We start from the raw sequence: 13,939 nt of genomic DNA on the forward strand, positions 1-13,939 counted from the left end.
GGCAGGATGGGGGGAACAAGAGGATGTTTTTGTATAATGCGGTGTTAGAGACCAGAGCCTTCGTTACTTTAAACTGACAGTGCTCATATCCAGGTGGAAAAACCAGAGCTTCCTCTTCCAGACAGGCCTGCGGTTTTGTGGTCATCCTGCCCTATTGCCTGCAGCCGTGCAGCCTGATCATCTCCTGTGTCACAAAGTTCACTGTGTGTTCCCTAAAGCCGGCTGATCAGTGCATCACAGGGACTTACAGAGACCTTCCTCGTGAGTGACTGTCCCATCCAATGTTTAGGGAGCCGGACACTGGCGACTCACTCCTGTAATCCTAGACACTGGATCGGGCTCCGAGGGTCATAATTTGAAGCCAGCTTGGGCAGGAAAGTTTATGAGATTCTTAATCTTCAATTAACCTGCAAAAAGCTAGAAGGGGAGGTGTGGCTCAAATAGTAGAGCTCCAATCTTGAGTGAGAAAGCTAAGGGACAGCACCGAGTCTCTGGATTAAAACCCCAGGACTGACGTGTGTGTGTGTGTGTGTGTGTGTGTGTGTGTGTGTGTGTGTGTGTGTGTGTGTGTGTGTGTGTGTGTGTGTGTGTGTGTGTGTGTGTGTGTGTGTGTGTGTGTGTGTGTGTGTGTGTGTGTGTGTGTGTGTGTGTGTGTGTGTGTGTGTGTGTGTGTTTTGAGGCCTGCTGTATGCAAACCGAAGGTTAAAAACAGTCATTTTTTAACATTTAATTTTTTTATTGTTACTATAAAGGTGATGCACAAAGGGCTTATAGTTACCTAAATCAGGTAGAGTGTATTTCTTTTTGGACAGTGTCACCCCTGCCCTTGCTCTCTCCCAGTTTTTCCCTCCCATCCTCACCCACACCTTCCTGTTTTTCCCTCTCAGGAGATCCACTTGCATAGCAGGCTCCTAGGATCTGGAGGCCAAGTTCACTGCACGGAGAGGCTGTGTGCTGAGGGAGGTCTGGGCCTGGTTCACTCAGTGCAAGGGAAGGAGCCAAGACCTCCAGCCTCGGCAGCCATCCGTTGCTTCCCAGTTCCCTTCTGGTCCTTCTGCAGTACTGGGCCTTGAAACCAGGCCTTGTACTTGCTTAGGCAAGCACTCCAGCCCTTGAACCATGCCTTTGCCCTTTTTGCTGTTTGTCTTTCAGGTAGGGTCTTTCAATTTTTGCCCAGATCTGGCCTCTGACCAATATCCTCCTGCCTGTAGCCTCCCAGGTAGTTGAGATGACACCATGTCTGGCTTATTTGTTGAGATGAGGGCTTGTTAGATGTTTGCGTGAGCCGCCTCAAACTAAAATCTTTCCAAGTAGCTGGAATTACAGGTGCAAGTCCCCACATCTAGGGATAGTTTTACTTTTTATTTTTTAGCCATGGTGTCAGATTTCAGTGCTTTCCAAAGTCAAAAAAGACTTTCAGGTGGAGTGTCTATGGCTCACGCCTGTCATCCCAGCTACTCAGGAGGCCGAGATCTGAGGATCACAGTTCAAAGCCAGCCTGGGCAAGAAGGTCATTGAGACTCTTATCTCCAACAAACTACCAGAAAACCAGAAGTGGTGCTGTGGCTCAAGTGGTAGATCACTAGCCTTTAGCTGAGGGACAGCGCCCAGGCCCAGAGTTCAAGCCCCATGACTGACTAAAAAGTAAAAAGTTTCTCCGGAGTCCCACCTGCTTGTCACTAATGCACACTATTTAAGATAATTAGCCTGACTGATTCATTTCAAGAAAAAGGGTGCAAGAAAATTACCATTATCTTTCACCATCTCTTCATCCCTTGACGACTTCCTGCCTTGGAGTTAATTTTCAAAAGCCCAAGGTGAGGGCCCCACGTGTGTTTAGGAGGGGCTGCGGGTGTTGTGTTGTTTTGTTTTGTTTTCCAATAGAGAGGATTGCAGATGAACCAGTCCTGCTGAAGCCCAGTTCCCAGGGCCCTGGGGCCCCCCTGCCCTGGGAAACCTGACTGCTTTACCTGGCCCCAGGAGAGGCAACCTCTGACCTTGGCCTAATTACGTTACCAGACCAGGACACTTAAGGGGAGAAAAACAACAGGATTTTGCACCTGCTCCTCCTCTGTGGACCCCTGGTCCCCAGGTGCTTCTCTGACAGCCCAGCTCCCGCTTGGCTTCTGGTCTTTAATTCCTAGAAGGATACACAGAACTTCCAGATCTTTTATATGTGTACGTGGGGGCCGGATTTCACTTGTGATACGAGGATGAAGATTGTTTTTACAGACCACCACATAACTTGCACTGCAAATGATGCTTTTCTTGTTGGGCAAGCCTTTAGTGAGTCTTTTCCCCCCTCCCCCAACTTATTGCTGCTGATTCCCCAATCACCAGTCAGTTCCACTAAAGTCGCTTGTGTATCTAGTGACCTGTTGATGCATCTGTTTCCTTCCTCCGTGAAGACAGTGCCTGATGCTTCCATTCAATAGGGGTTTTATATTTAATGAATGAATTGCCACATTAATCATGTAAATCTCTCCCTCAGCCCCCCCTCGCCCCCTGTGGGTCTCCCCAGTGAGGGTCTTCTAGCCCTGCCCCCAACAAGCCGGACTTCCCCTTGTCCTCTTTCATTCTTCCTGTTAGCCCTGTGTGAAATTTGGTTTGTTTGTTTCTCCGTGTGGATCGTTTCCCTTCCCAGGATAGAGGAAGGTTTGGGACTTCACCACGTTGTGTGTGGTTTGCTTTCCTTGCGTCTGTCGGAATGTGAGTTCACTGACTAAATGGATCTCAGATTGCTGCGCGGAACTTTTAGAAATGGCAACAGCTCCTTTAGAGCGGGTCTGGGAACACGAGGTGGGTAATGGAGATGAGTTAGGTGTCTAAGGAGAGGAGAGTGATGGAGAATGAGCTCTGTGATTTTCACACCTGACTCCCAACTTGCCCCAGAGGCAATTTTCAACAGCTGGATTTGAAGGACGTAGCCCAATGGCTCTGAGGCAGTTACTTGATGGAGTTAATATTCATTTTCTAGTAATTCCTTATTTACTTTTTGGTCAGTGGTGGGGCTTGAACTCTGGGCCTGGGCGCTGTCCCTCTGCTCTTCAGCTCAAGGCCAGCACTCTTCCACTTGAGCCACAGAGCCACTTCCAGCTTTTTCTGCTTATATGGTGCTGAGGAATCCAACCCAGGGCCTCATGCATGCAAGGCAAGCACTCTACCACTGAGCCACCTTCCCTTGTTCTACAACCACTGGTCCTATCTCTGTTATGACTGATCGTTTCCTCTCCCTAGTCTACTTCACGTCCGTGGGATGACTACATGTAGATAAGACATTCTTGGATGCTGCGTCCACTCAGGAGAACGACTAACATTACCAGATTAACCGCTGGCCAAGGCCTGGCCAGGATATGGGTCCAGTGGACCTCTCTTATAACATTGGCACTGTCCCTGAGGGATTTTTGAGCTCAAGGCTGATGCTATACCACTTGAACCATAGCTTCACTTGCGGCTTTTTATGGTTAATTGGAGGTTAAGAGTCTCACGGACTTTCCTGCTCCTGCTGGTGTTGAACTGGTATCTTCAGTTCTCAGCCCCCTAAGTAGCTAGGGTTACAGGGATGAGCCACTGTGCCCAGCTTTGCTGGTTGATTTTCTAGAGAACAAATTGCAAGAGAATTGTAAAATCGTATTGGCAGATGACTTAAGCTTCAAGCTGTACTATCAGCAAGCAAGCAAGAAAAAGAAAAACTGGCTCACAACTGTAATCCTAGCTACTCAGGCTGAGATGTGAGGATTGCAGTTCAAAGCCAACCTGGGGCAGGAAAGTCCATGAGACTCTTATCTATAGTTAATCACCAGAAAATGAAAGTAGCATTGTGGCTCAAAGTGGTAGAGCACTAGCCTTGAGCAAAAGAGCTCAGGGACATCACCTGGGCCCTGAGTTCAAGCCACACAACCACCACCAACAACAAAAAACAGTTGTAAGCCGGAGGACCCAGTGGTTATTGCCTGTAATCCTAGCTACTCACGAGGCTGAGATCGGAGGATCATGATTCAAAGTCAGCCCAGACAGGAAAATCTGTGAGACTCTTATCTCCAATAAACCACCAAAAAATCAGAAGGGAAACTGTGACTCAAGTGGCAGAGCGCTTGCCTTGAGCTGAAGAGCTCAGGGACAGCACACAGGCCGGGAGTTCAAGCCCCATGACCAACCAAAACAAAAACAGTTGTAAAATAGATCATGGTGTACAATGAATCTGACTGTCTTCTAATACATTGTCTGCTAATTGTCTCACAAGTGCTGGTACAAGAGAACATATAGTGGAAATGTGTTTATGTTATACCAGAAAACATAATGTTTGTGTTTTCTTATTCCATTACAGGTTGGTACAGAGGATATACTCTTCAGAATAAATCTAAAAAGGTATGGCTTGTTTCAAGTTTCAAGTTTTGTCTGAGCTCTACTTATTTTGTGTTAAAAGCTATCAGATCCTGATATCTGTGCTGTCTAGATCTGGCATCTTTTCTCTTTGGTTGGCTTTTTCTTTGCTTTGAAAGTCAATTCTCAGACTTTGGTGCTCAAGAGTAATGATGTAATAAACCTCTCTGCGTTTTCCCAATTCAAGGAAATGAATGTCTGTGTTGGTTCTGGGGTTTGGGCACCGTCCCTGAGCTTTTTTTGCTCAAGGCTAGTGCTCTACCACTTGAGCCAAGGCTCTACTGCCAAAGCTTTGCTTCTCTTTCATTCTTTCTTTTTTTTATTTTTTGAAGTAAATTGGAAATAAGAGTTTCAAAGAATTTCTTGCACAGGTGGCTTTGAACCTGGGTCCTCAGATCTCAGCTTCCTGAGTAGCTAGGATTACAGGCGTGAGCCACCAGCGCCTGATTTCTGGATGACTTCTTGTTCCCTGTCCCTGAAGCTGAGTAAGGTGGGAACACGTTCTTCTCCCCATTGCCTTTACTTCCCATGTTAAGTGCCCTTGCTGTGCACTGTCCCTGTGGCCGCTGATTGGTTCCTTTTTCATCAGATGGACAAATCAGAGCAGAGGTTTTCAAACTTAGCTCCACCCCCACCCCCATAATACATTCAGGAGTCAATATGTGACAGAAAATGAGAAAGAAAGGAGAAAATGCAGCACCGTGGTAAGGACTGTTTCAAAACACGTGGACATTTACGTGGACTTCACTCATTTTTAAATTATGTTTTATGCAGCTGATTCTGTTACGTTTCACGTATTTGGTGTGATGGCGTATCCATAACAATGTCTCTTTCTCTTTACCCTGGGCAGAGTTTAAAAGCTACTGAGCCAGACGGTTTGTCTTTCTCGTGTCAAAGCTACTAACCATCAAGCCAAAGCAAGTCTTGGCTGGGGCACTGGCCCTCAGTTTCTTTTCGGCTCTGTCAGCACTTTTCCTTTGATGGGGCCCAGTTCTCCAGGGCAGCCTCTTGTGTCAGCACTTTCTTTGGAAAGAACCAAATTGATCAGGACTTACTGTTTCACCATTAGCTCCAACACCAACTAGAAAGGAGAGAAACATTTTATTATTATTTTTAATCCAGAGGGGGGAGAAGGGATAAAAGATTGTGAGCTAGAATACCGTGGAAGCTGGCCGAGGTTGGCCACTTGACCCTCAAACGAGCACAAGGCCCCGAACCACCTTCCCACATGAGAGAGACCCCGAGAAATCAGGACTAATACTCAGAGGCTGAGAACTAAGGATCTCAGTTCAAAGCCAGCCTGGTAGGAAAATCCATGAGACTCTTAGCTCCGATTAATCACCAAAAAGCTAGAAGTGGGGCTGTGGCTCAAGTGGTAGGGTGATATATTTGAGAGAAAAAAAAAAAAGACTAAGAATTAGGGGCAGGAGTGAAAAGCATGCATAGTTAAACAGTTCCAGTCCGAGGCCTGTCTAGAGGTGACGTCAAAGGCGGTAAGTGTCCATTGTCTCAGTTTATCAGGTGGGGCCCTGATACAGTGAGTCACCGACAGCTGGCAGGTATCTACTGACTCTCAGGTCCTTCCTGGAGGTTTTGTTTTATTGTGTCCATTATAGGGCTTGAATTCAGGGCCTGGGCACTGTCCCTGAGCTTTTTCCACTTAAGGCTAGCACTCTACCACTTCGAGCCACAGCGCCACTTCTCGTTTTCATTGGAGATAACAGTCTCATGGACTTTCCTGCCCAGGCTGCAGTCCTCAGAGCTCAGCTTCCTGAGTAGCTAGGGTTACAGGTGTGAGCCACTGGCGCCTGGCTTCCTTCCTGTATTCTAAGATGGCTGCAAAGTGACTGCCATAGAGAAAGGCTCTACAGGGGACACAGGACACAGAGGCCAGCATGCCTGGCTGTTATCCTGCTTTCAGTTACCTTGTGGGTTCACGGGAGGAGTCAGTGTTGTTGATGATGATGACCCTGGGGCCTGAACTCTGGGCCTGGTCACTGTCCCTCAGCTCTTCAGCCCAAGGCTAGTGCTCTACCATTTGAGCCACAGCACCACTTCCAGTTTTCTGGTGGTTAATTGGAGATAAGAGTCTCATGGACTTTCCTGCCCTGGCTGGCTTCAAACCACGATCCTCAGATCTCAGCCACTTGAGTAGCTAGGATTACAGGCATGAGCCTGAGGCAAATAAAGCTTCAGGGCACCTGCTAGGGATAGGGTTGAACCCCATTAGCGTTTCTTTCACTGACAATTGCAGAAGTGGCAATTATTTCCAAGTACAATAAGAGTTAGTCACTTTGTTGTTTCACATTTATGGAAGAGGAAGAATATTCAGGCCATTTAATATCCCAATCTATTTTTAAAGTTAAAGAAAAACATTCTCAGACAAAACCTTATGATTCATGATGAAGAAACCAGGTCTTCCACCCTGTTGTCTTCTTAGACTCCATACTTGGTCTGTAAGAATTTTTCCAGCATGGACAGTCTCCTGTTCCAAAGCATTCTGTCACTTCCTCCTGCATCCAAATCTTCCAGCTCAGAAAGCTAGACAGGTAGACACCCCTAGTGTGCAAATGAGCTCTGGGTGTGACTTAAATATTTTTGTATTCAAGGAAGACTTCTTAAAACACTTCTGTAGGCTTGAAGCTTCACCTTGGAGAAGACATATTTCAGTAGTTAAAGGATTTCCCATAATACAATGAGTTGAAGATACTAAGGCCTGGACACTGATATTTCTTTTTGTTTCTTTGCTTTATAAGTTGAAAGGTCTTTCTTGTGGAGAGATCTAAGAAAAGTGGGTAGAAACCAAGGTCAGTGGTGGAATGATTCTCATGTCTTGACACCCCTTGGTTAAGAAATCTAGCACTGTCCTCAGCCTCTGTCCCTTCCTTTCCAGTCTTTGGGGAAGAGCGCGTTGAAAGGCCTGTTGTCTTAATGGAAATTTTTGGTGTCATATATAAGCCAGCCTAGCTACTTAGCCGATGATAAAAGGACCTCGTGGCTTTCCAAATTCAATAAGCCAAGAGCTTTGAAGACACTGATTATTGATCCTGGCAGAGTTACGGGAGTGTGGATAAGGTCAGCGTCTAGAAATTCATTGTTAGTTTATTTTTTAATTCATGTGAGTAGGTTCCATTGAGGAAGGAAAAGCAGAATTGAGATGTGCTGTCAATCACAACCCTGAACCCAGGCTGGTGAGGAAACATTCTACCAGCATCACATTTATCTGAGTGATTAAATGCCTTACAAATGATCAAGTGCCAGAGGTCCCGATTATACATACAAGTGATACTAAAAATGAATATCATATTGAAAATGAATATCCTCTCCACATGAACTTCCTCAGTGTCAACTATCTGCTGATGATTAGCTTAGCTGTCACATAAAATCACTGTCAGTTTATAATTTGAGTACTTTGTCTTCTAGTGGGGTATCTCCTAATGGGAGCAACCTTTTCTTTGAGGTACTGGGATTGAACTCAGGGCCTTGTACTATCTAGGCCCACTTAAGTCATACCTCCAGCCCAGTCCTTTGCCTTCTTGATTTGAAAAACCTCCTGCAAGTACAGACTTTTGGAAAAATCAATGTCACCTCTTTTTTCTTTTTTTGGTGGGGTTCGGTCGTGGGGCCTGAACTCTGGGCCTGGGTGCTGTCCCTCAGCTCTTCAGCTCAAGGCTAGTGCTCTACCACTTGAGCCAAAGTGCCACTTCTGGCTTTTTTCTTTTTGCTTATGTGGTGCTAAGGAATTGAATGCAGGGCCTCGTGCATGCAAGGCAAGCAAGCGCTCTACCACTGAACCACTTTCCCAGCCCCTCTTTTTTCTTTTGGTTGTTGGTTTGCTTTTGTTTGCGTGTCTTTGGGTGGTGGGGATCGAACCTAGGACCTTGTGCATGGTGGATGTGTGCTCTACCACCGAGCTATACCTCCAGTCCTATGTTATAACTTATTTTAAGCTAATGATTGCTACTTTAAGAAGTTCATTTCTACCTGAATTTCCTCCTCCCCCCCCTTTTTTTTTTTACAAGTTGTGGATTTTTTTTAAAATTGTGATTTAAGAACACATGGCACAGAGTGGGCCATCATATGTGTTAAGTTCTGTGACAACGAACCTGTTTGTGTTGTCACGCCGCCACATCACCCTCTCCATCCAGATCCTGTCCGTTTTCCCAACCAAACCGTACATTAAACCCTGAGTCCTCACCCCCTCCCCCAGGCCCTGCGAACACCCATTCTTCCTGTAGATGGGGCTGGCCTCATTGAAGTCCTTTTGTCACTGGTGTATTCTACTCAGCATCATGTCCCCAAGAGCAGCTGTGGACACCCAAGTCCCAGTTTCCATAGAAACCACCATCAGCAAACACGGGCCTCAGCACAGCCTCAGGAGCAGCGCCCACCCTACCTGCAGTGTCCCGTGGACAGATGAGAGCCACAGGACTACAGGAGTCAGGCTCGAAACATTGGATACGTCCCCCAGTTTTTGCTGTGGTATATGCTTGATCCATGGTCTTCCTGAATCACTGCATGCCGGGTCTGTAAGGAGAGAGCTCAGGGTCACCTCATCTGTGTGCATGCTCTAGGTCCTATCAACGGCAAGGCAGAGTAACGCCTCTCACTCCTGCATCCTCCCCAACCTTCCCTTTGTGCGCCCAAGAAGGTGAGGGTGTGGATTTAACTGAGGTCCACTGCGGTGGTAGGATCCCCCCCCCCCCCCCCCCCGTCAGCCCTCTTGCCCGCAGCAGCTTAATCCTGGTGTTCTTGCTGCTTCCTGTGTTGGTGGTGGTGGATAAAAGGAAGCAAAGACAGCATGGTCCAGACAGGCATAGGGCATGAAGCTGGACACGGCAACCGCTGCTGACACTCACCGACCTCTCTCCCCATTGAGGATAACGGGGTGTGCACACATCTTGAGTCATGGTGCTCTGAGCAGTGGGGGGTCACCCCATCTTGCCACCTGGACAGGTGATGTCCACAGACCTCACTCGTTGACCCAGGGGCCGCTGAGCTGGGTGCCTGGTAGGCAAGGCCCTCTGCCTGGTGGGTCAGCTCTGCCCAAGTGAAGGTCAGTGGTGCCCTCCGCCAAGGTCATCTTCTGCCCTGGGTCCTGGGCGCGTCACCCAGTAAAACAGAGCTTTTTACAAGGGCTCACGCGGGTTGCTTGCCATCTGTGCTGGGCACCATCCGGGGCTGTTCCCTGGCAGTTCCATGGCTGGGCCACATTATCCGGGCCGTGGGGTGTTAGAATTCGCAGGGACGGGGACGTGCGGGAGATGGCCAGCGTGCTATGCTCATCGATGTGGGTGCACCGCGTGAAGTGACGGTGTGAGATGAATTGTTTTCATTTGACTTTTATAATTCTGTTTAAGGGCTGGGAAGGTGGCTTAGTTAGTGGTAGAGGGCTTGCCTAGAGTGCATAAAGCCCTGGATTTGATTCCTCAGTACCACATACAAGGAAAAAGCTGGAAGTGGCGCTGTGGCTCAAGTGGTAGAGCGTTAGCCTTGAGCAAAAGAAACCCAGGGATGTTGCCCTCAGGTTACCTAGTTCTGTTTTCACATATGGACATTGACTATTAGGACTGGAATCATTTTAGAAAACAGTGATGATTCTGTGGGCTACCGAGGGCTCCATGACTGTCCGTCCCTCTCGTGATGTGAGATGCTTTAATGCACAGCACGTGACAGGTGTGTGGGGAGGGAGGGACTCCTGGAGTTTGCTCTCAAACGCGACAGAGGCGTTTCCACCCCATTTCCCAAGCATCCTGTGCACTCCGAACCCAAACCTTCATTTCTCCCTGCCCAGTGTTGCTGTTATGCACTCTTGAAGAAAGTCAGTCAAGGGAACTGACATCCTGCCAACCCACTGGAAAAAATGTTTTGTGGACCGTCCCCTGTCTTTCTTGCTGGGTGATGTTCTTGACTTGAGGCTCTCTAAACAAAGTTCTTCTGTCTCTAGGGCATTTTCCCTGAAACGTACATCCATTTGAAGGAGGCCACTGTGGAAGACCGGGGGTAAGTTCCTTAGAAGTCATTGAAATGGATTAGAGGCATGGTTCAGTTGGTGGAGGCATGGCTCAGTTGGTAGAGTGCTAGCCACCGAGTCCTAGTCCTGGTCAGACAGAGAGAGAAGAAATGATTGAAGAATGCCTAGACGCATGAGTGTTTCTCTCACCTCATTGGCTATTTCTCTGAGAGAGCGAAATGTGTAAGGCATTTTTCCTGGTGGGATCCCCTACTCTGTCTTCTCCTTCTGTCTTTCTCCCTGGCATCCTTTCTCAGAATATGAAGACAGCAGTCATGAACTGAGTGAGGGCTTTCGCTCCTCTCCCAGCATTCCCTGAGTGTTGGCATTTTCACTCTATATCAAGGAACGTTCGCCAAGCTTCCCTGTACCGTCCATGAGCTTGATGGGAAGTTCCAGGAAATAGTGAATGGGCTTGATGGAGAAAAATCTATTGCGTTTCTGCTGTTCTCATTTCTGGCCCATGTCCTTTCTCTGGGGAAGTACTTACTGCTGCTGCTGAGAAGGCTGAGACAGGCAGCAGAACTCATGAGTCTCAAGGCAAGAGATTTAAAGAGACAATGCAAAGAAGGAGGAACAGATCCTTTGGGGCTCGAAGCATGGACAGCTGGTGCCCACAGTCACGCAATCACAAAAGCTAGCGAGAGCGTTTTTGGTGCTAAGCTCCAAGCCCTCATTGTAAGATCAGAGATGGAGACGTGCTCTGGTTCATGTAGCCCTTCCATGGCAGAACTAAAACTAAGAGCTAGATCTCCTCCCCTGAGAGAAGTCTGCCCCCTGTGGCCATTCCTGTGCCGCTTTCAACTAGAGGAATGGAAGGCTGTCCAGTTAGACACACACCCCAGATAACAAGGCACGTACTCCTCTGCTTCACATGGGGTTTTATCTTTTTCAATTCATAAATCACACCATCCTAAGTCAGGGTCTGTCTGTCATTTTCCACAGTAAACACACCCCTGGTGCATGATGGGTCATTTCCACTCTTACTCCCTTACTCTACCTGCAATTCACACTTCCCTGGGCATCCCATGTGTCAAGCCTTCAGTCCTATCTTTGCATTTGGCCACTCGCTCTTTCTCGCTCTCTCTCTCCTTTTGCTCATCGTCGGCATGTCAGAGATGATTTATGTGAATGAACATAGTGCCCCTGGACTGAGTGAGGATTTTGATATGTCTGTCCACATTTCCTCTGTTGGGAAGTCCCAGAGAAGAAGACCCAGTCCATTCTAGACAATAAGTCCGCATAGGGGTGCCTGGCATGCCTCTTCACCCATCCTTCCAGCTCAGGTACCACACTGTTCTCCTTTCGTTCCCGAGCCTGGTTTGGTCATTGAAGGCTCCCAGAGAGAACCGAGGTGAAGAAGTGGAGGCGGGCTCACCCACGCCGTGGCAGAAACCAGTTGAGTCTGAGGATTGTGTGGTCCTAAGCCCCTCTTTTCTCTGATGCGCAGATGTAATGGAGATTCCTCTACAGGACACGATGCACCTCACCATGTGCACATTGATTTGCTCTCTTTCCAGCCAGAGCAGATCCCTTTGAGGGTCAGAGGGAGGAGGCTGGTGGAGAAAAGCAACTGTCACTCATAGTAAAGCAAGCATCTGATTGGTTCTCTGCAGGCAGCACGAGACCGTGATTCCCGGGGAGCTGCCGCTGGTGCAGGAGCTCACGTGCACTCTGCGAGAATGGGCCGTCATCTGGCGCAAGCTCTATGTGGTGAGTTTCCTCCTGGCTTCGAACTGGCCATGGCGCATGCCTGAGGCTCCAAGCTGACCTCTCCAGGACGTTGGTCCCTTGTTAACTCTCTCTCTCCAGAGTGTAGCATCTTCCTGGACCACAGAATGGCTGTCAAGCAGCTGATTCTAGTTTTCTCCAACGTCGGGTCATTGATAGGAGGTGGTGGAGGGGAGTCTAATAGTTCTTTAGTTTTCTCCATGGATAAGCGTGCTGCTTGTAAAAGTATTAATGGGAGCGGTTAGCACCTTCCTGAGCACCCTGTTGTGAATCCTCTGCACTCCTATTAAGTAGCTGTAATTATAAGTAGTAATGTGTCACTAAGAAACCTGGGAGACTTACTGTTAATGCGCTCTTATGTGGACCAGTGGATAGGAACCCACAAACTCCCACTGCTCAGCCACCGGGGATGACATTCCTTGTTTATGTATTCATTTTGTGGCTGTCCTGGAGCTTGAACTCAGGGTCTATGTGTTTTCCCTGAGGATTTTTGCTCTAGGCTGGAACTCTCCCACTCGAGCCACAGCTCCACTTCCATCTCTTTGCTAGTTAATGGGAGATAAGAGTCTCATGGACTTTCCTGCCCAGGCTGGCTTTGAATCATGATCCTCAGATCTCAGCTTCCTGAGGATCGAGGATGACAGGTGTGAGCCGTCGGTGCCTGGGTTGATTCTTCATTTTTAACTCTCCAAAAGTAGTCTTAGCCAGCTCCCGGGAATACTCCACGGCCGACTGAGTCGGGGAAGCGGTAACAAAGCTCATTTCCGCAGAAGTCCTCCGGAGGAGTCCGCTTGGCATGTTTGATTTCCACTCGGGGATGTTGTTCACATGATTCTACTTCACAGAAGTAGAATCACCTGTCCTTTCCATTCAGAAGCCTGCTCCATCCTCTCACTCTCTGCATCCTGTCTTCTAAACACACCAACCCATAATGTCTCCTTGTGGGCTGTCACTCACGGTAGCCTCACCCTCGGGGCCTCGGGCCTGACAACAAAGGTACTCTTTTGAGCTCTTTAGTTGTGGTTGATGAGAGATCTGCCTCTGACTTCCTACATCATCAGCTCTGGGTGGTGGAGAGGCTACTGTCAGCCCAGGGGCCTGCATTGATCACCCGGCACTGATTTACCAAAAGCACTCTGCAGCTCTGGTTAATTGACTGGTTGGTGAGAGATGCTACCGGGTTGATGGATGGGAATTGCATGGATGTGGTTTCCTTACTGTGCTCTTGCCGGAGATCACCGAGTGACAAAACGTGTTAGACAGTCACAGGCTCACTGGCCCTCCCTCTCCCCCCTCCCCTTGCATTGTCTGTTTCCTGCAATAATGAAATACCTGAAGCTGGGTAAGTTATATGGAACAGTGGGCTCTGGTGAGCGCATCGTGGGGGGTGGCATCACCTTGTGTACAGCTCAGGTGAGAGAAAGAACAAGCAGGCACAAACCAGAGCACAGTCAGAGGACTCACTCTGTACAGCAGCCTCTCAGGGTGAGTAGGCAGACTCTCCAGAGAGCCACTTCCAAGGGCAAACCCTCCGTGAGCTCCACTGGCCCAGCTCTGAACGCTCCCACCACCTCTTCACACCCGCTGGCTGCGGCCAGACTTCCAGCACCACACAAGACCCGCGGGAGACAAACCCAAACCACCTTGTACCCAAACCACGCCAACCCTCATCCGGAAGCCCCAAATCCAAGATGCTCCAATATCTGTAACGGAGGCCTGAGAGATAGCACCCCTGACCCAAGAGTGGGGTGCTGATTTCATAAGCAAGATTATTTCAAAGAGTGTAAGCCGGGCGCTGGTGGCTCACGCCTG

General features: G+C 48.4%; 1 protein-coding gene across 2 annotated transcripts in view; it reads left to right on the top strand.

Moving 5' to 3' along the window:
- Positions 1-13,939, top strand: part of Dock5 (dedicator of cytokinesis 5) — a 145,213-nt gene that overhangs the window by 48,211 nt on the left and 83,063 nt on the right. For both annotated transcript variants that reach the window (XM_070016684.1, XM_070016685.1), the window contains exons 3-5: positions 4,328-4,368; positions 10,331-10,386; positions 12,013-12,109. In XM_070016684.1, the coding sequence (XP_069872785.1) occupies positions 4,328-4,368; positions 10,331-10,386; positions 12,013-12,109 (194 nt within the window). The remainder of the gene's footprint in view (positions 1-4,327; positions 4,369-10,330; positions 10,387-12,012; positions 12,110-13,939) is intronic.

This window comes from Dipodomys merriami, unplaced genomic scaffold (genome assembly GCF_024711535.1).
Source record: "Dipodomys merriami isolate MVZ:Mamm:240054 unplaced genomic scaffold, mDipMer1.0.p SCAF_12, whole genome shotgun sequence".
In the NCBI taxonomy this organism is placed as follows: Eukaryota; Metazoa; Chordata; class Mammalia; order Rodentia; family Heteromyidae; genus Dipodomys; species Dipodomys merriami.